Genomic DNA, 21,176 nt, shown 5'->3' with positions numbered 1-21,176 from the left:
TTTTGTCTAAATGAAATTCAGTCCATCTGTGTACCTGATTTGCTGCTATTACACGTATCATACACGATGTCAAGGAGTTCATGTTCAGATAATCCGCTTGTGTGTTTGCTGTCCTCAAACACATCGTTCATCCCACAGCCAGATGTCTCCCACACTTTACATGTGTTAGAAAATGTTAGAAAAAGAAATGAATATGCTGTATACTTGTTTGATACTAATACTGGATAAACTGAAACACTCACCATTATTGTCGTCAGACATTGTGTTTGTTTCTCCTGAAGCCACAGAGAGCAACTATGCTGGACAGTCATGTCCCTGCATGACCTGAAATTTAAATAAACAAATGCATTTTTAACTTTGTGCATTGTGTCTGAAGGCTAAAACTAACAGACTAATATCATAAAATTGAAAATAAATTGAAATTACATATTATCTTTGATGCAAATTTGAACATAGATGATTTTTAGAAACTAAATCTAGCCAGTCTTCATAAAAAATGAGTTAATAAATGCAGGTTTTCAGACAGTACAGTTGTGTTAAAGAACTTTCACGTGAACCAAATTTCCACCTCTGAAGATTCCTGCAGGGAAGACAATTCATATGGTTTACAGTTAGATTGGAAGACACATATGTGTTTGGTCTTATCTCATATAGCCTTTAAACATTTATTTTTAAACAGAAACAAGTCAGAAAAAAATCTTACTTTTCAGTCCGGAAAGGTTTTCTGTAAAGAAAATTATTCAGTAAGAAGCATCACCTTATCGTTTGTCTTCTACTCTTTAATTCTGAAATACTGTGAGGTCTTCAAGGTGCTTCTTTGGTTTTCAGTACTCACATCAAAACCAGCTGACATCCCCTCAGCCTCCCTCCCTTCACACCCTCCTCCCACTGCCACTGCTTGCCAAAATGCAGCTCTGGAGAGGTTTGTGACAATGATGCACACAGTAAATTTAAATTTAAATTCACACGTTTAACGCATCAAATGCACAGTCTCCCCTTTGAATTCAGCAAATGTAGGAAGTAAAATCCCACTACCTTCCAGTGTGACTGTGTGTGTGGCAGATTATTCCCAATAAAAACACTATTGTTTTATTGTATTGTAAGTGATGGCTCTCCCATTGTTAACTAAATTCGTCTTTTTTGTGGCAGTTTCTCTTTGAGTTATAGTAATGACTGTATTTTTTTTCTACAGTCATAGTATTTATGGTTTCTGCCCGGACATAATTTCAGTTGCGCCATCCGTGTGTTTCGGAAGCATGAAGTAGCTACTAGCAGACAACGGGTGGAAGAAATTGTATTTTTATTTTTACAACTTTTTTTTTTTTAGATAAATCTAGCTTCGGGTCGTTTTGGTTATTCTTTCAAGATGTCTCGAGGCTCTATCGAGATCCCTTTACGGGACACAGATGAGGTAAATCCTTCCGTGAACCTGTTTTCACTAAGAGGATCTAGCTGTGCTGTTAGCCACTTAAGCTAACTGCGGATAGCCTGAGCTGATGTTGTGTACCTGCTTACAGAGTGGCATTGTAACGAAAGCCTGGTGTATTTGTTTGCAATCTGGAGTTTAAACATAGTGACATTTTAATGCTTGTCAACTGTTCCAACTCCTTAAATATGCGTTCGGCGCCTGTGCAAAGCTTACTTATCGCGATGTTTTGTCGTCGCCGTTCTCGTGGTGCAGTAAACATTAAATTCTACTGGGGTGTTTTCTACTTAATTTAAGAGCCTGATAAGCGTTGTGGTATTTCAACACATCACCGAATTTGTGACAGATGTGTTGTAGTTGCAGGCAGTCGGTTGCATTAGTGTTTAGGCTGCGTTAGGAGTGGACAATATATTAGAAACATATGCCAGTAATAGTCCCTTATGAAGACTTTTACATTGAATAAATATTTTTAAAATTGGTGAAACACGCATTGATCAGTATAACCAACGCATTTATTGAACCTTGTAAGCATTTGCAGCTGCAAAGTTTTTCTGTTAAATTGTGTAGGTCAAGTGAAATCTACCTAACAAACTGACGTTGAAGAATTAAATGCAAAATGTTTGTTTTGTTAAACATATTTTGTTAAAATAGAAAATATGCAAGAGAGAAGATGGAAACCATTTTTAATGTAAAATTAAAATCAAATATTCCAAAGTTAAAGCAACAATATGTACAGTACAGAGTTATAAAGTCTGATGGCCACAGGTAGGCATGGTTATCAGTCTCTGGGTTCTGTGCATAGAGGATGGCACTGGCCAGCACAGACTCATAAAAGATTGGGAGCATCATCCCGTAAGTATTAAAGTTCCGAGACATTCTTCATTAGACAGTAAAGACAAGTTTGATTCTCCTTGTAGAGGACTTCTGTGTTTTTAATCAGTGTAAACACCGAGGTATTTGAAATCCCCCATCGTCTCCACACAGACCCCATGGATGGAAATGGGGGTCGCTGGAGTTGTTGGCCTATTCATGTCCACAACCCGTTCCTTAGTCTTTGCCACATTAAGATGCAGATGGTTTTCTTGCAGTGCGTAACAAAGTTTCCAGTTTCTAATTCATAACACTCTGAAGTGATACATGTGTCAGGATTTACACTACTATTACAATAAAATAATATAATGCACATATAATCTGCATAGATATGTTTTTCCACTGGCAACACCATGCATGCTGAGATACTTACTGTAATAACATACATACATATTTGTGTTTTCCAGGTCATCGAGCTCGACTTCGACCAACTTCCTGAAGGAGATGAGGTCATCAGTATCTTGAAGCAGGAGCACACGCAGCTGCACATTTGGATTGCTCTGGCGGTGAGTCGATACATCGGCCTTAGACTTCGTGGTTTTTGTTCTGCAAATAATGATTAAGCTCTTTTTTCAGTTTATCCCAAACGTCAGTGTGACAGCTCGAAGTATTTTGTTTTCTCAACCCAAAATAGAAAGATGCGACAGAGAAGCAAAATCGCACATTTGAGAACCAGAAAATTTCAATAAGTAACCTTAATAAACAGTAAATTTCTTGTAGATCAGGTAGTTGTTAGATTCAGATTAAGTACTGCATTAACTGATGTGTGTATAAATGTTAATTTGATGAAACGTGTACAAACAATGTGAAAATCCAATCGAGTGTGACAGTTTTCCTTCTATTTCTTCTTAAGTTGGAGTACTACAAACAGGGCAAAACAGAGGACTTTGTAAAGCTTTTAGAGGCAGCACGTATTGATGGAAACCTCGACTACAGAGACCACGAAAAAGACCAGATGACCTGTCTGGACACACTGGCAGCTTACTATGTCCAGCAAGCACGTAAAGAGAAAAACAAAGATGCCAAGAAAGAGCTCATCACACAGGCTACGCTCCTGTATACTATGGCAGACAAGATCATCATGTATGATCAGGTAGGAAAAAAGTAGCATAGCAGGTAATAAATGAGGTTATGTTTCTTGCATTTCAAGTAAATTGAACATGCTGTTGTCTCAATCAGAACCATTTGTTGGGAAGAGCCTGTTTCTGCCTGCTGGAAGGAGACAAGATGGACCAGGCCGATGCTCAGTTCCACTTTGTCCTCAACCAGTCCACTAATAACATCCCTGCTTTGCTTGGTAACTTGAATATGAAACAGTGTAGGACTGAAATGCACTACACTGATTGGCTGAAGTAATAACAATGTTGTTGTTAAACAGGTAAGGCTTGCATCTCCTTCAATAAAAAGGATTACAGAGGAGCACTGGCATACTACAAAAAGGCTCTGCGTACAAACCCCGGCTGCCCAGGTAAACCAATAACATGTAATGTCTTTAAACAGTCCCCGCATGCCTGTATTTCATTTATTATTGTTGTTATCATCATCATCAATATTACAATGAAATTATTATTGTTGCAGCAGCAACAGGAGACAGTATGTTCATGTTTTATGTGGCAAAGATGTAGGTAATGAGCCACTTCATTGTTAACTTAAACATAAATACAATTTATCAACAGAAGATCCTTGATTTTAAAAACACAGGACCGCAGATAATATATTTGCCCTACACTCATATTGGTTATAAAATGAATGTTCCCAACTTGTTCTTTGTCTTGTTTTTGTGTAGCTGAGGTGAGGCTGGGGATGGGCCACTGTTTCGTCAAGCTCAACAAACTGGAGAAGGCTCGTTTGGCTTTCGGTCGAGCCCTGGAGCTTAATTCAAAGTGTGTGGGAGCGCTCGTTGGTTTGGCTGTTTTAGAGCTCAACAACAAAGAGGCAGACTCCATCAAGAACGGAGTGCAGCTCCTTTCGCGGGCCTACACCATCGACCCCAGCAACCCCATGGTGCTCAACCACCTCGCCAACCACTTCTTCTTCAAAAAGGTAATCACGGCTGTGTTGTTGAAATGCGGGGAAAATATACGTTTTAGCCTTTCGCTGTTATTAACTGTTCTTTGTGCCTATGTGCTTTCTGCTTCCTCTCAGGACTACAGTAAAGTGCAGCATCTCGCTCTGCACGCTTTCCACAACACCGAAGTTGAGGCCATGCAGGCTGAGAGCTGCTATCAGTTAGCTCGCTCATTTCACGTGCAGGTACGATCCCAACCAGCCGCGTGCAAGCTTGTTATTGTTTACTGAGGTCGCCATTCATATCTGTGCTTTCTTCTTCCACAGGAGGACTACGACCAAGCGTTTCAGTATTATTACCAAGCCACTCAGTTTGCCTCGTCCACCTTTGTGCTGCCGTTCTTCGGCCTGGGGCAGATGTATGTATATCGAAGAGACAAAGAAAATGCAGCGCAGTGCTTTGAAAAGGTTTTAAAGGCTTACCCCAACAACTATGAGACTATGAAAATCCTTGGGTCTCTCTATGCAACGTCTGACGATCAGGAAAAAAGAGACATTGCAAAAGTGTGTATTCTCATGTCACTTATCTCATAGCTTGGAAAATTGTGCCAGACATATTTTGATAAATATGTTTAATGGTTACTGGATATATTCCACTGTTTTTGTTTCATAGGGGCACTTGAAGAAAGTAACAGAGCAGTACCCAGATGATGTGGAGGCGTGGATTGAGCTGGCACAAATTCTGGAGCAGACAGACATCCAAGGAGCGCTGTCCGCTTACGGCACAGCTACGCGCATCCTGCAGGAGAAGGTGCAGGCCGACGTTCCCCCCGAGATTCTCAACAACCTGGGGGCTCTGCACTTCAGACTGGGCAACCTAGGGGAAGCCAAGGTAGCTAATAATATACCATAAATGCAGTTTAACCTGAGAGCTCCTGAACCAAGTATAGCTTCATTTAGTTGGGAATTTATTCAGTTAATATGGAACTGCAGAATATTACTGGATGCCTGTGGTATTTACTGATCATCGAGTGTACATAACTCTGTATAAATAGTAGAGCTAATTCAAGACGGGGTCATGTCTTGTTCCCACCAGAAATATTTTCTAGCTTCTCTGGAACGAGCCAAAGCCGAAGGAGAGCATGACGAGCATTACTACAATGCCATTTCTGTCACCACCTCCTACAATCTGGCCCGTCTGTACGAGGCGATGTGTGAATTCCACGAAGCCGAGAAACTCTACAAAAACATCCTCAGAGAACATCCCAACTATGTGGATTGTAAGCATGCATCGATAAAACATGAGCCTATGAAAAGAAAAAAAAAAACAAGTTTCCACTCTGTGATTGTTTATTTTGGCCTGCAGGTTATTTGCGTCTTGGAGCGATGGCTCGGGACAAAGGAAACTTCTACGAAGCCTCCGACTGGTTCAAAGAAGCTCTTCAGATTAATCAGGTACAGCCTGGTGTTAAATGTCATCGATAGACAAAGTCTGCTGCAAAAACTCTTTTTTTTCCTTTTTCCATTAAGTGATATTTGTTCTGCAGGATCACCCGGATGCCTGGTCCCTGATAGGAAATCTTCACCTGGCCAAACAGGAGTGGGGTCCAGGTCAAAAGAAGTTTGAACGTATTCTCAAGCAGCCGTCCACGCAGAACGACACCTACTCCATGCTGGCTCTGGGTAACGTGTGGTTACAGACGCTGCACCAGCCCACCAGAGACCGTGAAAAGGTACGTGGAAACCTGCTGTCGGGACACCGATTGAATATTTAACTGTGTGAGAGAGCTTAAAGAACACTTGTAAAACAGCAGAGCAGTTCACTGAATGCTATTGCTAAATAAACACAGGCAGCTGGTTAGCATAGTTGTTACAAAGTTCAGCTATGTGCAGGCACTTGAGTAAAACATGTGCTCGCTGGTGATAAATGTCTTGGCAGGAAAAGAGACACCAAGATCGAGCCCTGGCAATCTACAAGCAAGTCCTGCGAAATGATGCCAAGAACCTCTATGCCGCCAATGGCATCGGTCAGCCACTCTTCAGTCTCTCTTATCTTTTTTATCTGTTCTGCTGTGTGTATTTTGCATTAAGTATATGCACATATTTTTATGTCTAGGTGCTGTCCTTGCCCACAAGGGCTACTTCAGAGAGGCGCGAGATGTTTTCGCGCAGGTGAGGGAGGCCACAGCCGAAATCAGTGATGTGTGGCTAAATCTGGCTCACATCTACGTGGAGCAGAAGCAGTACATCAGCGCTGTGCAGATGGTAAACGCCTCACTTGTGTTAAACTGTTACAGTTTTTGTCTTTCCTATGTTATTTTTCTCCTTTGCTTTTTCCATTTAAGTTTTTTTTCTCTGTCTGACAGTACGAGAACTGCCTGAAGAAGTTTTACAAATATCAGAACACAGAGGTGCTGCTTTACCTCGCACGTGCGCTCTTTAAATGTGGCAAACTGCAAGAGTGCAAACAGATGCTTCTGAAGGTAAAATGAAATCAGAGGCTTATGCTTCATTCTGCAGTGTGGGGGGAAGTGTAACTCTGTCTTTCTGATGTTCCTACATCAAGGCCCGTCACGTGGCGCCCAATGACACAGTGCTGATGTTTAATGTGGCCCTGGTGCTTCAGAGACTGGCCACCCTTGTGCTTAAAGATGAGAAGAGCAACTTGAAGGCTGTGCTCAGTGCTGTCAAAGAGCTGGAACTGGCTCACAGGTAAAGATTTGATTTATGTTCCCACCTCCCTGTCTCTTCCTCTGGCCGTCCTTTACTAATCCTGCAGTGTCATCTCCCTCACAGGTACTTCAGCTACCTCAGCAAGGCTGGAGACAAGATGAGGTTTGACCTCGCTCTCGCTGCTTCTGAGGCCAGGTCAGTCTGAGTTGTTTCACAGTTCAAAATATTCCTTATTTAGTTTATACTGATCCTGGGTCAGTGCAGCCTTTTAGCTCATCCACAGATTGTTTTAGCTTCTTTCTGACCCCCAGTCTTCTGATTGGCTGCCCCTCATAAAACAGCAGGTTTGTGGGGTTGTGGTGTGGATCTGGTTCCCACTGACATCATACAGACCCAAGAGTAGATAGACCAGTTTGAAATGGAGTGTGATAATTTGGCAGTACTTCTATCAGTCTTTAATTTAATTTAAAGAGCTTTTTTTGGGGGGTGCTGTGTTTGGTGTCTTTTGTAACCTAATTTGGAATATTGGTGTGTTTTGGGAATGCAGGCAGTGCTCTGACTTGCTGAGTCAAGCTCAGTACCATGTAGCTAGAGCCAGAAAGCAGGACGAGGAGGAGAAAGAGCTTCGAGCCAAACAAGAGCAGGAGAGAGACCTGCTGCGCCAACAGCTGTTAAAGGAACAGGTACCTTTTTTTTTTTTTTAAAGTAATCGCCATGATGTGTTTCATTTTGCCCATAATGTCTGACTGTGATTCATTTTTTAAATAAACTAATCAGTCATCTGTTGGGTTGTCTCAATAACTAACTTTCTTTAGGAGGAAAAGAGGAACAGAGAAGTGGAGGAGCAGAAGAAGCTTTTGGAGCAGAGAGCTTTGTATGTGGAAAAGACCAAGAACCTGCTGACCTTTGCAGAGGGATCAAAGGAAATGCCCAAAGAAAAGAAGAAGGGCAGCAGTGGTGGAGGAGGACGTGTGAGTGTTAATACTGCTAAACCCAGCAGCGAGCTCTAAACTGCACTTAATGCATTGTGGTTAACACTTTTTATTTTGTTTTTCTCTCCAAGCGTAAGAAAGGAGGCGACATGGACGATTTTGTTAATGACGAGTCTGACGAGGACCTGCCGTTGAAGAAGAAGAAGAAGAGAAAGGCCAGTAGCAGCGAACAGGAGGAGGATGAGAAGGGAGAGAGGAAGAAGAAGAAGAGGAGGTAAGTGTTCTGCAGTGAATGCAAAATGTTGTTTAGTCTGGCTGCAGAGCACAACATTTAGATTCTGGGATTCAATTTTGTGTTGCAGACCTGCTAAAGGAGGAGAAGATGACAGCGATGAGGAAGGAACGTCACGACCCAAGAAGCAGCGTAAACCCAAAGAAGGACGCAAGAAGATTGAGAAGGTCCGCGTTAGTCATTATTTGCTGTTTTTTCTCTGTCTCAATTAGTTTTCACAATTTACAAAATCAGTTTTCAGCTCCAGTTTCTCTTAGAATTGTAACATCTTTCTCATTGCAGCCTCAGCCTGAGCGTCTGCCACCGTCTCTTAAAGGAAAGATCAAATCCAAGGCTATCATTTCGTCTTCTGAGTCCTCCTCAGATGAGGATGGACTGAAAATAGCAGAAGACAGGTAAAAGCTTAATGTGAGATTTTTACAGTATTAAGAAGCCTTGAAAACATTATTTGACACAAACCTCATGGCGCTCTTTCTCCCATCCAGACATCAAAGAGACAGTGGTTCGGGATCTGACGATGAAGTCGGCCACAGGAAGCGCATTGCATCTGACAGCGACTCCGACGGCGGCCGTAACCGCTCTGGTAGTGAGGCAGGCAGCCCTCGGCGCTCCGCCGGCTCTGACGATGACGAATCTGGCAGTGACCGTCCAGTGAAGAAGAGAAGGGTGCAGAGGCAGTCTGACTCTGAACAGTCGGACAATGAGAGCAAGAGGAGTCGGTCGGGATCAGATGACGAATCGAGGGCTGGATCACCTGCTCCGGCATCGGACCGAGGATCTGAAGCGGGATCGGACAACGAGGGCTCCCCACGCCGCTCTGACAATGGCTCCGAGCAGGAGGCCTCCAACAACGAAGATGATGACAGTGATTAAGTCTTCACATCACCCAGACTCATGTAACGCTGAGAAAACTCTTAAACATCTGCATTTTTGTTTGAAATAAAAGCAGAATTTCTGTCCGTATGATCATTTTTTTTCTGTTTTTGCGCATAGCGTTTTGGTCACGTTTTACTGGGAATTTCTTTTCTCGATGTTTTGTTAAAATTTGCTAAAATGTGTAAAGAAAAAAAAAAAAGTTAAATAAAAAAAAAACCTAAAAACTTATTGCTTATTTTGTACAGATGTTTATTTGCCTTTGAAAAGTACCGGTAAGGTGTGCAGGGGCTGTAAACCACAGTAGAGCATTAAAAAAGGTGTCCTATACTTGTGCTCGACAGCAGGGGCATCGTGATGTGATCAAACACCTGCTGAGTTAAATCAGGTCGACACATCACTGTAATTGTTGACTGCTATGCCTGGTTACACTGATGTTCAATAAGACTACTATTCATTCATACTAACAATGGGTTCATACCACATCTTTTCATCTCTATTTCCTCCACAGTCATAATTTGTCATGCAAGTACAGGCATATTTTATTTATGTTTTACATTTTTGGTAAGGTGGTGTTGATAAAATACTGAGAGAAACACTCGATTTAACATTGTTTTTACTTATGTATATGAAGACAAATCACCAAAAATATAGACAAACATGTAGCAAGTACGTAAAAGTCATAACAATTCAACCTGCAATAGGCACCATCTGATTTGTTAGGTACAGCTGTTCAACTCACACAACTATCCAATCAGCCAATCACGTGGCAGGAAGCTCAGTGCATTTAGGCTTGTAGATGTAGTCAAGACAACCCACTGAAGTTCAAATTGAGCATGAAAATGGAGAACGAATGTAACATGGTTGTTGGTGTCAGTATTTCAGAAACTGCCGGGATTTTCTCACTCAACCATCTCGAGGGTTTAAAGAGAATGTCCCCCCCACCCCCCCAAAAAAGGACACATGCAATGAGTGATGGTTCTCTGCTTTGTTGATATCTGAGGTCAGGTTTTTTTGAGGCAATAGCAAGGCAGTTGTGATTCAAAGTACCTGTTGCAGGCAAAGTAAACATAAAGTCATCACTGAAAACACAACATTTCATGTCTTAATGGCCACAGCAGTACAAGACAACAGTGGATGCCATTCTTGAACAGGAAACTGAGGCTAAAATTCCCACAAGCTCACCAAAATTACACAATAAAAGGTTGGAAAAATATTGCCTGCTGTGATTAGTCTCCACTTCAGCTACATTGCTACATGATGGGGTCAGAATTTGGTGTAAACATAAAAGCATGGATACGTCCTGTCTTGTATCAATGGTTAAGGCGTCTGAGGGTGTGTGATAGTTTCTTGGCACACTTTGGGCCCCTTAGTACCAACTAAACACTGTTTAAACACCACAGCCTTTGTATGGTGGCTGACCATGTCCATTCCTGTAGGAAACATTGTACCCACATACCTCCTTCTAGCAGGATAATGTGTCATATCACAAACCTCAAATCATTTTAAACGTGACAATGAATCCACTTTATTCAAACGACCTCAACAATCACCAGATCTCAGACCAATGGGGCACTTTGAGATGTGGTAGGAGCTTCATATCATATATACAGCATCTGTGTGATGCTATCATGTCAACATGGATCAGAATCTGAAGAATGTTTTCAGCACCTTGTTCAATCTATGCTATAATTTTAATAAACTGAAGGTGTACGTTTCTAAATCAAGGACACTGCCTCCCACCTACCTACTCCATGATGTGCTGGTCAGTCAAAGGCACACGTTCAGTAAGACAGATTACCCAAATGCACCACTGAATAACACAGGGAACCATTACCTGCTGTGGCTCTCTGTACAATTCCTCCATTAGTACAAGTACACACTGCAGTAGATGTACACCTTTAACATCCTTCTACAGAGAAAACAGCATAAGAAGGGCACCTCAATTTCAACTCTATATTGCAATTTTATGTAGTGTATCACTTCATAGTGTCATAGATTCATAACTATGTTCTTGTGATCCACGTGCTTTGTGGACTAAACCTGAGAAGTCATAGCTTTTTAGGAGGACATACCAACTTTCAAGTCTTATGACTTTTAGTGGGGGAGGTGGAAAAAGGACACAGCAGGACAAAGCCGTCAACTGTTAAACTTTATTCAAGGTTGATCTGTAGTTGTACACTCGACTTCTAGCACACAATGTTACAACACTCCAGAAGAAGAGTACACAAACAGTACATTCTTGGTAATTTCATGAAGATAAAAAGACCGTTTAAGAACTTGACAAATATGGCAGATGGACAAAATTTCCACAAGTGACAAACAACCGTAGCAAAGGAAACCAAGCTTTGGCTGTCTCAATGTCAAAACCCGAGACATTCAAGTATAGTCCGAGAAACAGAGGTATATCCTTATAAATTAAAAAAGAAAACAAAAGGCCACACAGATTCATTCCTGACAGCACAACTTGTTTCATACATAAAAAAAACCCCTCTCGATTCATTAAACTACAAGGCGGTAACTGAAATCACACCGTGCAAGTAAAACAGGCCTCACCCAGGTTAAGAAATGGTCGATTTCTAAGCACTAGTCTCATAATCATGGCAGACAACAACGTCATGATCATGTTTAACAAATCAAGGGAAGTTAAATTTTTACTATTGCAACGACTCATGATGTTTAAGCAAAGTGCATTTAAAAACTGATTAGCAAATGTAGATTAAAAAAGGAGAAAGCCTCTTTGCAATGTGAGCTCCCTCTTTTGTAAACAGTTTTTAAATAATTGCGACAGCACTTGGTGACTCCTACCAGATGTAAAAAGGTGACAAAAATGGGTCAAGTTCTGGGTGCTGGTGCATTTTCCTGCTAAATACTGTCTACTCTTAAACCCAAGTTGATTGAAGTGTATAAAACATCTGCTGTAGGACATCAAAGAGAACAGTATAGAAACTTAGAGCATAAATAAGATTTGTGATGCTGGCAGAACAATCTCATTGTAAAATGAACTGTAACAGTGGTTACAAGAAGAGTGAAAGACAGGAGGAAAAAACAAAACAAAAAAAGATGGAAAAATAACCCAAAACAAGTCTGCATCTGATAACACATGGCTTTGGCCTATTCCTCAGTACTCTTCATCCTCCGACTCCTCCTCCTCTGCAGTCTCCAGCCAGGTCAGCCACTGATTCACCTGCACCAGAACAACAATACATCCACTGAAGTGTTTCATTTACAAATAGGCACAATTGTGCCTATGGAGGCAGTCCACACAAAGCCATAATTCAATGGCTGCACATTACCTGAAATAATGCTTTTCCTTTCCCTGGATACTCTTGGGTGAGATCTTCTTTCCATGAAAGGAAGGCTTCCTCTTCAATTATTTCCATGTCATAAAAGTTCACAAAGTAGCGCAGCAGCATGCCTAATTGGAAAAAGGAAAATAAGTTAGCAACGAGCTTTATTTAAGGTTATGTTTTATTGTAACTGCACATGCATGCACACACCTTTAGGGAACCTCTTGGCATTGCAGTGCACCTGCAGGGCATACAGTGCACTGACTTGCAGCTCAATGTGATCGTGAAGAAACTTTTGCAACACCGGCTTGAAAGAGAGCAGGAGCTGCTTCTCTTCCTCCAGCTGGTCCTTACTGGGCGCTGCATGCTGCTCTTCATCATCGTCAGGGTTGATCTCGTAAGCAATGTACTGCAAGAAACTGGAGGACCAGAAGACCAACACACGTTAAAGCACTTGACCGAAAACCACAAAAACCAGTGGCTGATGGCATGTGCTTGCTTCATCAATGCAGACTGAGTCACTATAAATACGGTCCACTGCTGTACCTGGTCATGAGAATGTTGACAAAGCCTCTGTCGGTGTGAAGTTTTGGAGAGATGTTGTCTTTGATCCACTTGTAGATTGACTGCGGCGAAGGATCCACTTTGATCTGCTTCAGCAGCTCCTTTTCCAGCTTCATCAGTGGGAACAAAAAGCTGAGGCCTTTACCCTCCAGAATCTCCAGCATCCGGTCCTTGTTCTGATCAATTTCTATGGGAGCATAATTACTAGTCAGTAATGGGGAAGAAGAGGAAAGAAAAAACAAAACAAAAAACACTACAAACCTGACACCAATTCTTCCTCCTAAAGAGAAAAGAAAACCAAATGACACTGAATTTAAACCCAGTATGGCAAGTGTGTCCTTTCACCTACCTGGCAGCATCTTCTGCATGTTGACCTTGCTCTGCTGGAACAGGTCAGTCAGCCACTCACGATCTTTCAGTTTCACAAGTTGCTGCAGACAGAGCAGGAAGAGTGGGAAATGTGCGCCATTCTCCAGCTGATGGGCCAAGTCTGCAATGCTGACCAGATCAGCAATGATCGCTCGTGCTGCAAACTGAGCCAGGTATGACTTCACCAGTGGGATTTCTTCCTCTATCTTGGGACACTGGTCCAGAACACCCAGGAAGGCCTGTTTGAAAATGTGTGGCAGGCACAAGGTTAATATGGTGTATTTGATTACACTGTCAATTTAAAAAAAAAAAAAACTTTAATGAAACTTGCCTGCAATATGTTGTCACCAGTGATGAGGCCCTCTGTGCAGAGGGTGTGAATCAGAGTGCTCGCATGTTCCTTATCTTCATCTGAACGATTGAGTGAGCAGACTATGATCTTGTTCAGCATCTCTGACAAGAAGTGTTTGGGGGCCTTCATCTCTTTCACAGCACTCACTGCATCGTTAACATTTTTGTTGTTTAGGTAGTCTGTGAGTAGTGTCTCCTTTAAAGATGAGGGGAGGGAGGAGAAAAAAAAAAAAAAAAAAAAAAAAAAAAAAAAAATCAGGCTCTTAAGGCCCCATATATAGCACATTACTTATGAAGTCATAGGCAAAGCTTTGAATAAACTTACCGTCATTTTGCACAACTCTTCCTTTGTGGGAGGAGCCTTTTTGTTAGACTTTGCAGGTTTTTCCTGAATTGGAGGAGGATTGGCTTTAAGGCCAAGCTGTGGGGCCACAAAAAGAAAACTTAGCATGCATTTCCTGAAACTGCCCCATCAGCTCTGCTCACATGTTTTAAGTCTATTGCCTGTTACCTGTCCAACTGGAGAAGGCATCATTGTCTGTGGCGGCAGCTTTGGCACTTGGTTTTTATTCATAATGAAGGACTGTGCTGGCCTCAGACTGATCTGGAATGACGGGAGTATTAATGCATCAGATTAACCACAATTTATTATCACATAATCCTGTGCAACAATGACACTAACAAACCATCAATGTAAGCAGCTGTACCTCATCTGCATTGACTTTCCCCTTCTTGCTGAACCTTGGAGCCATATCCTTTGACTGCATCTGGACTGAGTGATTCTGTTTATGGTTGAAAACTGGTGAATTTCTCCCCTTTGAAAAGTTTAAAAACAGAATGAGTATTGCAATGACCATCTCAGATTAAAACAAACAGAGCTGCACTATAATGTACCTGGTTCGGTTTTATGAACGGCTTGCTTTCATTTTCATATGGCTGGTGTGAACCATTGCTGTTTCCACTGTGGCCATTAAAGAGTGGGCTGCTACGGTGACGACCCATGGTTGGTGAGTAGTGGTCCTGAATTACCCCTGGAGCACTGCCGCGGTGGCGACCCATGGTTGGGGAATAGTGGTCCTGAATTACCCCTGGGCCTGTGCCGATGCCACTTCCTACACAACATAAGACAGAGCCTTTAGAGACTGAAATCTCTGCATGAGTTACACTTCAAAGAAAGCAGCATGACTCTACATACCAGGCATTTGTCCAAACATGTCGGCCAGCCCACCAAGAGTCTCCCTATCATACTTGATCTTTCCTGTAAGGAAGGAACTGTCCATGAAGAAGTCATTCCTTATTGAATCAGTTGAAGGTGGAATGAAAACGCCCAAATCCTACAAAGCACAGAAAAAGTCAGGATCCAAGGAAAAACAGATTCTGGGCTACATTAGTCATCCAGCAAATCAGATCAATCCTCATCAGCCTGTAATAAACTGAAAGGATATGGTAAACTAACCTTTACTGCATCCTGACGAACTTGGGTAATAGTCTTTGGTCCATTGTCAACATAAGCTTTCCGAGGCACCCAGTTGTTGTGTCGCAGCTCCACCGTGTTCTGCAGCAGGAAGCGAATCCGTGAAGGCAGATCCTTGCTGGTGGTTAAGGAGTGCATGCGAGCAAAGTACTGGTCCATCAAAGACTGTAAGCGAGAAAAAGTAAAAATAATAAAAAAAAGAAGTTATTGAACAACCAAGGACTTCAAGACAAGACTAATCTTTTTCAGTTTAATTTCCACACACTCACCTTTGCCTTTTCATGATCAAGTTTAGGACCAACTGTTTTCATTATCTGACAGAGGCATTCCAAATCTTCACCCATATCCTTAAGTGGGACTCTCTTCTTCTTGTCCAACAGCTTAAAGAACAAAATAATTAAACAACTGTTAATTTCTTACACCATAGGAATGAAAACTGGATTTCTGATAAAACCATCCCATGTACTTGCGCTTTATTAGAACTTACTGTTTTAATGCACTTGTGGAGAATAGATTCATGGATGAGGTTGAGTTTGCCCAGTTCACCGATGAATTTGATGTTGCCCAGCATCTTGATCTTTGCAATTGCACGCTGTTCCTCCTCCTCAGAGGTGAGTGGACTGTCATGTTTGTCGAAGTCTACAGTGGATTGAAGAAGAAAGAAAAAAAAAAAAAAGTTTAAATAACAGCTCTCAAAAAACCCTTGACCAAATTCCCATTTTGTAACAGTCCACAGTTACAAATGCAAGTTACTCACGGTCAACATTCCTGGCACGATTCTCAAACTCATCTTGAAGCTTAGAAATCAGAAGCCTTCGGAAGGTCTGCAAGACAGAATTCATTCAAAATCCAGACAGAAGATACTCAACAGGAGTACAGGGTACATTTGAATGCTTAAAACTTACACTATTCTGCTTTTGTGTTGCCTGACTTTCTGTTGTTGGGGCTTCAAAGTTTGGTGCATCCTCTGCCAAGCGTAGACATAGTTGAGCGTACAACTGGCTATACTTGGGCTCTTCGAGGGCTTTGTCAACAATCTTGAGAAACACAAAAACGCATTAAGATCCCATTTTAAAATATTCTATGAATAGGACAACAGCAGTTAGGAGAATACTCACCAACAAGATGATTCCTTTTAAGACAACTTTTGAATCTACACCCACATTGAGGAGCTCCAGGCATAGTTTGTCAAACTTCTCAGGAGTCAGCTTATTAAGTATGCTGAAGGGGAAAGAAACGTTTGTATTAAAAATCTTAAATGATAATACAGCACAAACAGCAGCCTTCAACATCCATATTTAAATGACATTTAAACAATACAAATTACAGTTTATGTAAAATAAGTACAAATCCGTTTAAAGGAAAACGTACCCTCTCACTTTTCTGAAGATTGCATCATTTTGCCCTTTCTCGTTGGAGGAGCTGGCATCTCGTCTAGTGCTTCGAGAAGGTACCCATCTCTGAACGCTAGAACCTGGGGTTTTCCCCAGGAACTCGCTATAATCAACACAGACAGCCAAGGTTATCAGGGAAATGGTCTTGTCTTGCTGATATTTAGCCCGTATTTGGTTACACGGACGACATAGTTAAGAGTCTCACTTTTAGCCAGGAATGACAAATATTGTGCTCCTACTTGAAGTTTGCGTGACTTATTATAGAACAAGTTTTGGTACAAGTCGGACCGCTTCAATTCACATGCTGCTGGTTCAGTGTTGCCAGTGTCATAATGTTCACACTGGCAACACTGAACCAACTTGTAAAACTGCTGTGACAGAAGGCTTTGAAATTCCAAGATTGAGACTTTATTTAGATTCTTTAATCTAAACTAAAGGAAGCTACTGTCCTACCAGGGTACTGAGTCATATCCTTACACTTTTAGCCATTTTCTTTTCAGCTTCACTAAACAGACTGCAATTTGTTTCAACATGAATACGGCAGTGAAAGTCACACTCTGTTCAACTGTTTTAGTAACATTAGAGGGAAGCTACTGGAGTTTCTTGTAAACAATGATCTATTTCTACAAGTAGTTTAAACCAGCCTCAACTGGTCTTCTCCCTGCCAGTTCTGCTCCCCACCCCCCCACACTTCAGGAGGCAAACAACACACTGAATCAGGCTGGGTTCAACTGAGCCAGTCACCACCACCACCTGCTATGATTGTTTCTTGCTTAAGTAACTGCAAACAAATCATGTTTATTTTGATTTTTTTTTGTAGATAAGACAAAGCAAAAGAAAAGCCCACACATCCAGTTATCTCATATTTTTGACAATTTCACCATGTGATAGTACACAGCTACAAAGTGCAGACAAAAGACTGCAAAGTTCAGCATAGTACTGATAAACCACAGCTGAACAACCATCCTGGAACACCCAGTTTTGTAGTTAGATTACAAGGGCTCGATTCTGCTACATATAATACTTACATTTTACTCATGTCGTTACACATGAAAAGACCTAAAGCATAAAGTCTAACCAGACAGTCATACTTTACTCAGGTTTATGCGTTTTTGAAGTTGATCACTAGTAGGTTAGAGCAGTTGGCAGTTTGATAATTTGTGTTCTCAGTTCATTTTCCCTGTCAGTGCACATTCCAATTTAGCATTTGTTTAGAAGTTGTCAACTCTGTGTGTTCCCCCCCCCCCCCCCCCCCCTTTTTTTAAATATTAGTTTCGGGTCACTTTTGAAAAAAGACAATATAAAAATTGGGGAGTATTTGTCAAGGGTAAGATGTCAGACTGATGACTGACACGTCCATTTATGAAACTTCAGTTTTGAGTATAACAGGTGAAACACTAATTGTGATTCTTTTAAACATCTGTATGTGGATGACGTGATGACTAATGTGTTACATATATAATAAAGTTTAAAAAAAAACAACAACAATCACCTGTTGCCGACAGTTTTGGGATAGTGCTGAGGTGCACCCCCACCTCCTCCCCCTACACTGTGATACAAAAAGAGGAAAAATGTTTTTTAACTTAACATTTTGGGAACTATGTGAGAGGTGCTTGGGTGTAAATGGAGCCAGACATGGTGGAGTAATGTTGAATACCTGAAACGAGAAGGACCTCCTGGTGCGACGACACTCTCCACTTTGGCGGCTTAACAAAGAATATCTGAAAAGAATTGAGTCCTGGGAGTTTGGGGGGCAAAGAGCTACCTGGAAGTCAAGACACAGCAGCATATTAGCCAAGACCTAACGTGTGTCAAAACACAAACAAGGCCACAGTAGCACATCTGACTGTTATGAAGACACATTGCAAACACAAGACAATAATACCCAACGTACTCTTTCGCTTTTGGTTTCCGTTTAGTAAGTTTCAGGAAACTTGCGAAGGTACATCAACGCTAACACGTGTCCCCTTACCATTAATGTGGAAGCAGCGCATGCTAGCATTGCGTAATTGGAACATTTCCTCGCACAACAAGCTACTGAGAAGTCGACGCCCGGTTTTCCATTATCTATGTTTATTCAAATTATCTTTTGAAACTAGAATATTGCATGGAGATTTATAAATCAGCTAGAATAAACTTAATCCTAATAACAATTGGCATCGTCACAGGAAACGCTGTGTGAAAGTAGGACAAATCTATCATTTTAACTCCACCTACAGCGGATAAAAAAAAAAAAAATTTCTCAGTACACGTTTAGTTATCCGTTTTCTAGCATTCCCCACTTGTGTTTGAGATTCCACCGCAACCAAAAACCCCAGCACGCTGGTAAAAAGTCTTTTGTTTAACCAAAACTCATGTTTAATATGTCAACCAAACTGTCACGAACTTATACATTTTTTTAATAATTAGAAAATGCTTCACCCTAGTCAAGATGGAAAAATCCTAACAGTGGGATTGATGGGGCCTTTGTTTAGAAACCGGATGTCCACGCACCGACATTTTGGTTTTGTTCTGTAGGCCGCCGGTAAGCTATGAGCTAACAAGCTGTAAACAACTCAAAGCCTTCAGTCTGGCCATAAACTCCACACCTCACAACTTATTCGATGCTAACCAGGCGAATCAACGCCAAAGAAGACATAACTTGATATTTTGCCGCCGCCCCAAATTCTTATCCACCATCACCAACTAAAGTGAACTTTCTAGTAGACCGGCTAACCTTAGCCAGGCCAAACAAAAAAAAAAACAACCGCAAGATCTTACCTTTACAAAAGGGACGTCAGCTTAATTGTTTTCTTGTCAACCAAGAGATAAAAAAATAAAGTCAAGAAAGAAACGAGAGCTCAAAATTAGTTTTTAACCTATAAGGGTTATGCAATGTCGCCCTCAAGAACACGACGGCTTGGCTCTGTTAGCTACTTGCTACGGCGAAGGAAAGAGCGACGGCTGTATAGGTACGTCATATGAACTCTGCTATTTGAATGGGATGTCTCCGACGTCATCACCCACGCCCTGCCGACGGTCACATGTTGCGTTTCGCAATTCAGTTTCACCCCACCCGCTAGTAGGCAGGTTGTTTTTCTTTTCAACGTGGGGAGACATACAAGGACAAAATCTGACCACTATTTAAGAATCACGTCAGGCCACATCACTCACTTTTTCTCGTGTTAGGGACTACTTTCTGTCACAGAGTAGAAAACCTTCAAACCGAGCACAAACTAAAAGAATTATGCAAGCGGTCGAACTTTTTGTCTCATTAAGTAATCATCATGAGGTACAGTAAGTAAATAAACCTTTGCTATCAAATACATTTGGCTCTGGTTTATCTGCTAGTTTTTTTTATTTACATATTATTTCATCTGCCTCCAATCTTTTCAATCTTCGTTTAAAATTATGAAATAATGTGGTGACATTTCAGACTGTAATAAAATTGAGTTAACTGACCTTAATATGACATTGATTTGTATTTTATATTTTGCTTTTTGATTTTATATTTTACAGTGGATACAAGTGGATACAAATATTAATATTATATTATCAAAACTAACCTTTTTTTATATTGTACTGGTTCATACATTTGACATGTTAGATTTTCCACTTCACTCTTTTGACTGCTTAATTACATATGTTTTCAGTGAACATCTCACATTTTCCAGCCATATTTATAAGATGATGTTTTGCTTGTATCCAATCTATATATTTTTTTGTTATTCTGAATAGGTGGAGATTGGCATGTATAAGGAAAGAGATGTCAATGAAGACTAGATGTATTGTAACTTTACTCATGGAACTTACTCCATTAGTGAAACTTAAATCTAGGGCTCTCCTTTCCAAACACACAGTCAGCCACAGGGCATTGATTCAGAAGTTGCTGGGTTTTCAGTCTTTTTACTCAAAATGTTGCAGGAAAAAGATTAATTCAATTTTATATATAGCACCAAATCAAAACAACAGTTGCCTCAAGGCATTTTATGTTGTAAGATAAAGACTCAATAATACAGAGAAAACAGAGAAAACCCCAACAATCAGATGACCCCCTATGAGCAAGTGCTTTGGTGACAGTGGGAAGGAAAAACTCCCTTTTAACAGCCAGAAACCTCTGGCAGAACCAGGCTCAGGGAGGGGCGGCCATCTGCTGCGGCTGGTTGGGGGTGAGGGGAAAAAGACAGAGCAAAGACATTCATTAATGCGTGCTCTGATACTTTCCAATCAGCCATATTGATACCCAAGTGCAACTAGCCAGAGATGTTTAAATCTGTTACGATTAAAACATTTATATTTAGTGGTTTGACCCATGCTCCTCGTGGTGTTCTGTTGTGGGATTTCTAACAAGTAATATTTCAACCGTTTGTGACTGCAGTGATGTTGTGGTTGACATATTTACTTGGCAAGTGAAAGATTACTGGTTCAATTCCAGCCAGAATTCTTGCGTTTGTGTCACAAAGGACATCCAGCCTAAAACTCTGCCAAATCAAACATAACAAAGCTACCTGCCGTGGCAAGAGAGCAGCTGCAAGTAGCCCAATATCTCCACAGGTACTGGATATAAAGTATTTGTATGAAGTTGCCACAGATATGAATAGTTTTGAGAGGATTTCCAGTGAATTCCAGTGATTTTCAGTTTGCTGAGCATGCCAAAGTTAAAACACTCATCAAATGTACCC

At 41.1% G+C, this 21,176-nt stretch overlaps 3 protein-coding genes across 3 annotated transcripts in view; 1 reads left to right on the top strand and 2 right to left on the bottom strand.

Annotated features, from left to right (window-relative positions):
* Window positions 1–261, bottom strand: part of irag1 (inositol 1,4,5-triphosphate receptor associated 1) — a 36,781-nt gene extending 36,520 nt beyond the window's left edge. Inside the window, exons 1-2 of the mRNA XM_006780165.3 lie at window positions 243–261; window positions 35–154 (exon numbers count right to left, since the gene is read on the bottom strand). Coding sequence (XP_006780228.3) covers window positions 35–154; window positions 243–261 — 139 coding nt within the window. The remainder of the gene's footprint in view (window positions 1–34; window positions 155–242) is intronic.
* A 982-nt stretch (window positions 262–1,243) lies between these two features.
* On the top strand, window positions 1,244–9,320 carry ctr9 (CTR9 component of Paf1/RNA polymerase II complex). Its single transcript, XM_006780164.2, has 23 exons — window positions 1,244–1,411; window positions 2,704–2,802; window positions 3,150–3,389; window positions 3,476–3,593; window positions 3,675–3,764; window positions 4,083–4,339; window positions 4,442–4,549; window positions 4,631–4,867; window positions 4,977–5,195; window positions 5,400–5,583; window positions 5,670–5,758; window positions 5,851–6,036; window positions 6,243–6,330; window positions 6,420–6,568; window positions 6,670–6,786; window positions 6,870–7,015; window positions 7,100–7,171; window positions 7,524–7,659; window positions 7,792–7,947; window positions 8,040–8,182; window positions 8,271–8,367; window positions 8,483–8,595; window positions 8,686–9,320. The coding sequence occupies exons 1-23, from the start codon at window positions 1,367–1,369 to the stop codon at window positions 9,071–9,073; spliced, it is 3,477 nt and encodes a 1,158-aa protein (XP_006780227.1). The 5' UTR covers window positions 1,244–1,366; the 3' UTR covers window positions 9,074–9,320.
* A 1,892-nt stretch (window positions 9,321–11,212) lies between these two features.
* Window positions 11,213–19,479, bottom strand: eif4g2a (eukaryotic translation initiation factor 4, gamma 2a). Its single transcript, XM_035912723.2, has 21 exons — window positions 19,276–19,479; window positions 18,173–18,280; window positions 18,008–18,064; window positions 16,493–16,618; window positions 16,240–16,342; window positions 16,027–16,158; window positions 15,879–15,945; window positions 15,609–15,760; window positions 15,391–15,501; window positions 15,104–15,286; window positions 14,843–14,981; window positions 14,542–14,759; window positions 14,355–14,462; window positions 14,159–14,251; window positions 13,973–14,068; window positions 13,628–13,843; window positions 13,277–13,535; window positions 12,910–13,114; window positions 12,574–12,782; window positions 12,370–12,491; window positions 11,213–12,260 (listed from the first exon to the last, which is right to left on the bottom strand). Exons 8-21 carry the CDS (start codon window positions 15,690–15,692, stop codon window positions 12,195–12,197), a joined length of 2,109 nt encoding a protein of 702 aa, XP_035768616.1. The 5' UTR covers window positions 15,693–15,760; window positions 15,879–15,945; window positions 16,027–16,158; window positions 16,240–16,342; window positions 16,493–16,618; window positions 18,008–18,064; window positions 18,173–18,280; window positions 19,276–19,479; the 3' UTR covers window positions 11,213–12,194.
* Between the last annotated feature and the right edge of the window lie 1,697 nt (window positions 19,480–21,176).

The sequence above is a fragment of the Neolamprologus brichardi genome, chromosome 1 (assembly GCF_056152115.1).
Source record: "Neolamprologus brichardi isolate AB-2024 chromosome 1, ASM5615211v1, whole genome shotgun sequence".
NCBI classification, from domain to species: domain Eukaryota; kingdom Metazoa; phylum Chordata; class Actinopteri; order Cichliformes; family Cichlidae; genus Neolamprologus; species Neolamprologus brichardi.
This window is presented reverse-complemented; position numbering and strand designations above follow the sequence as displayed.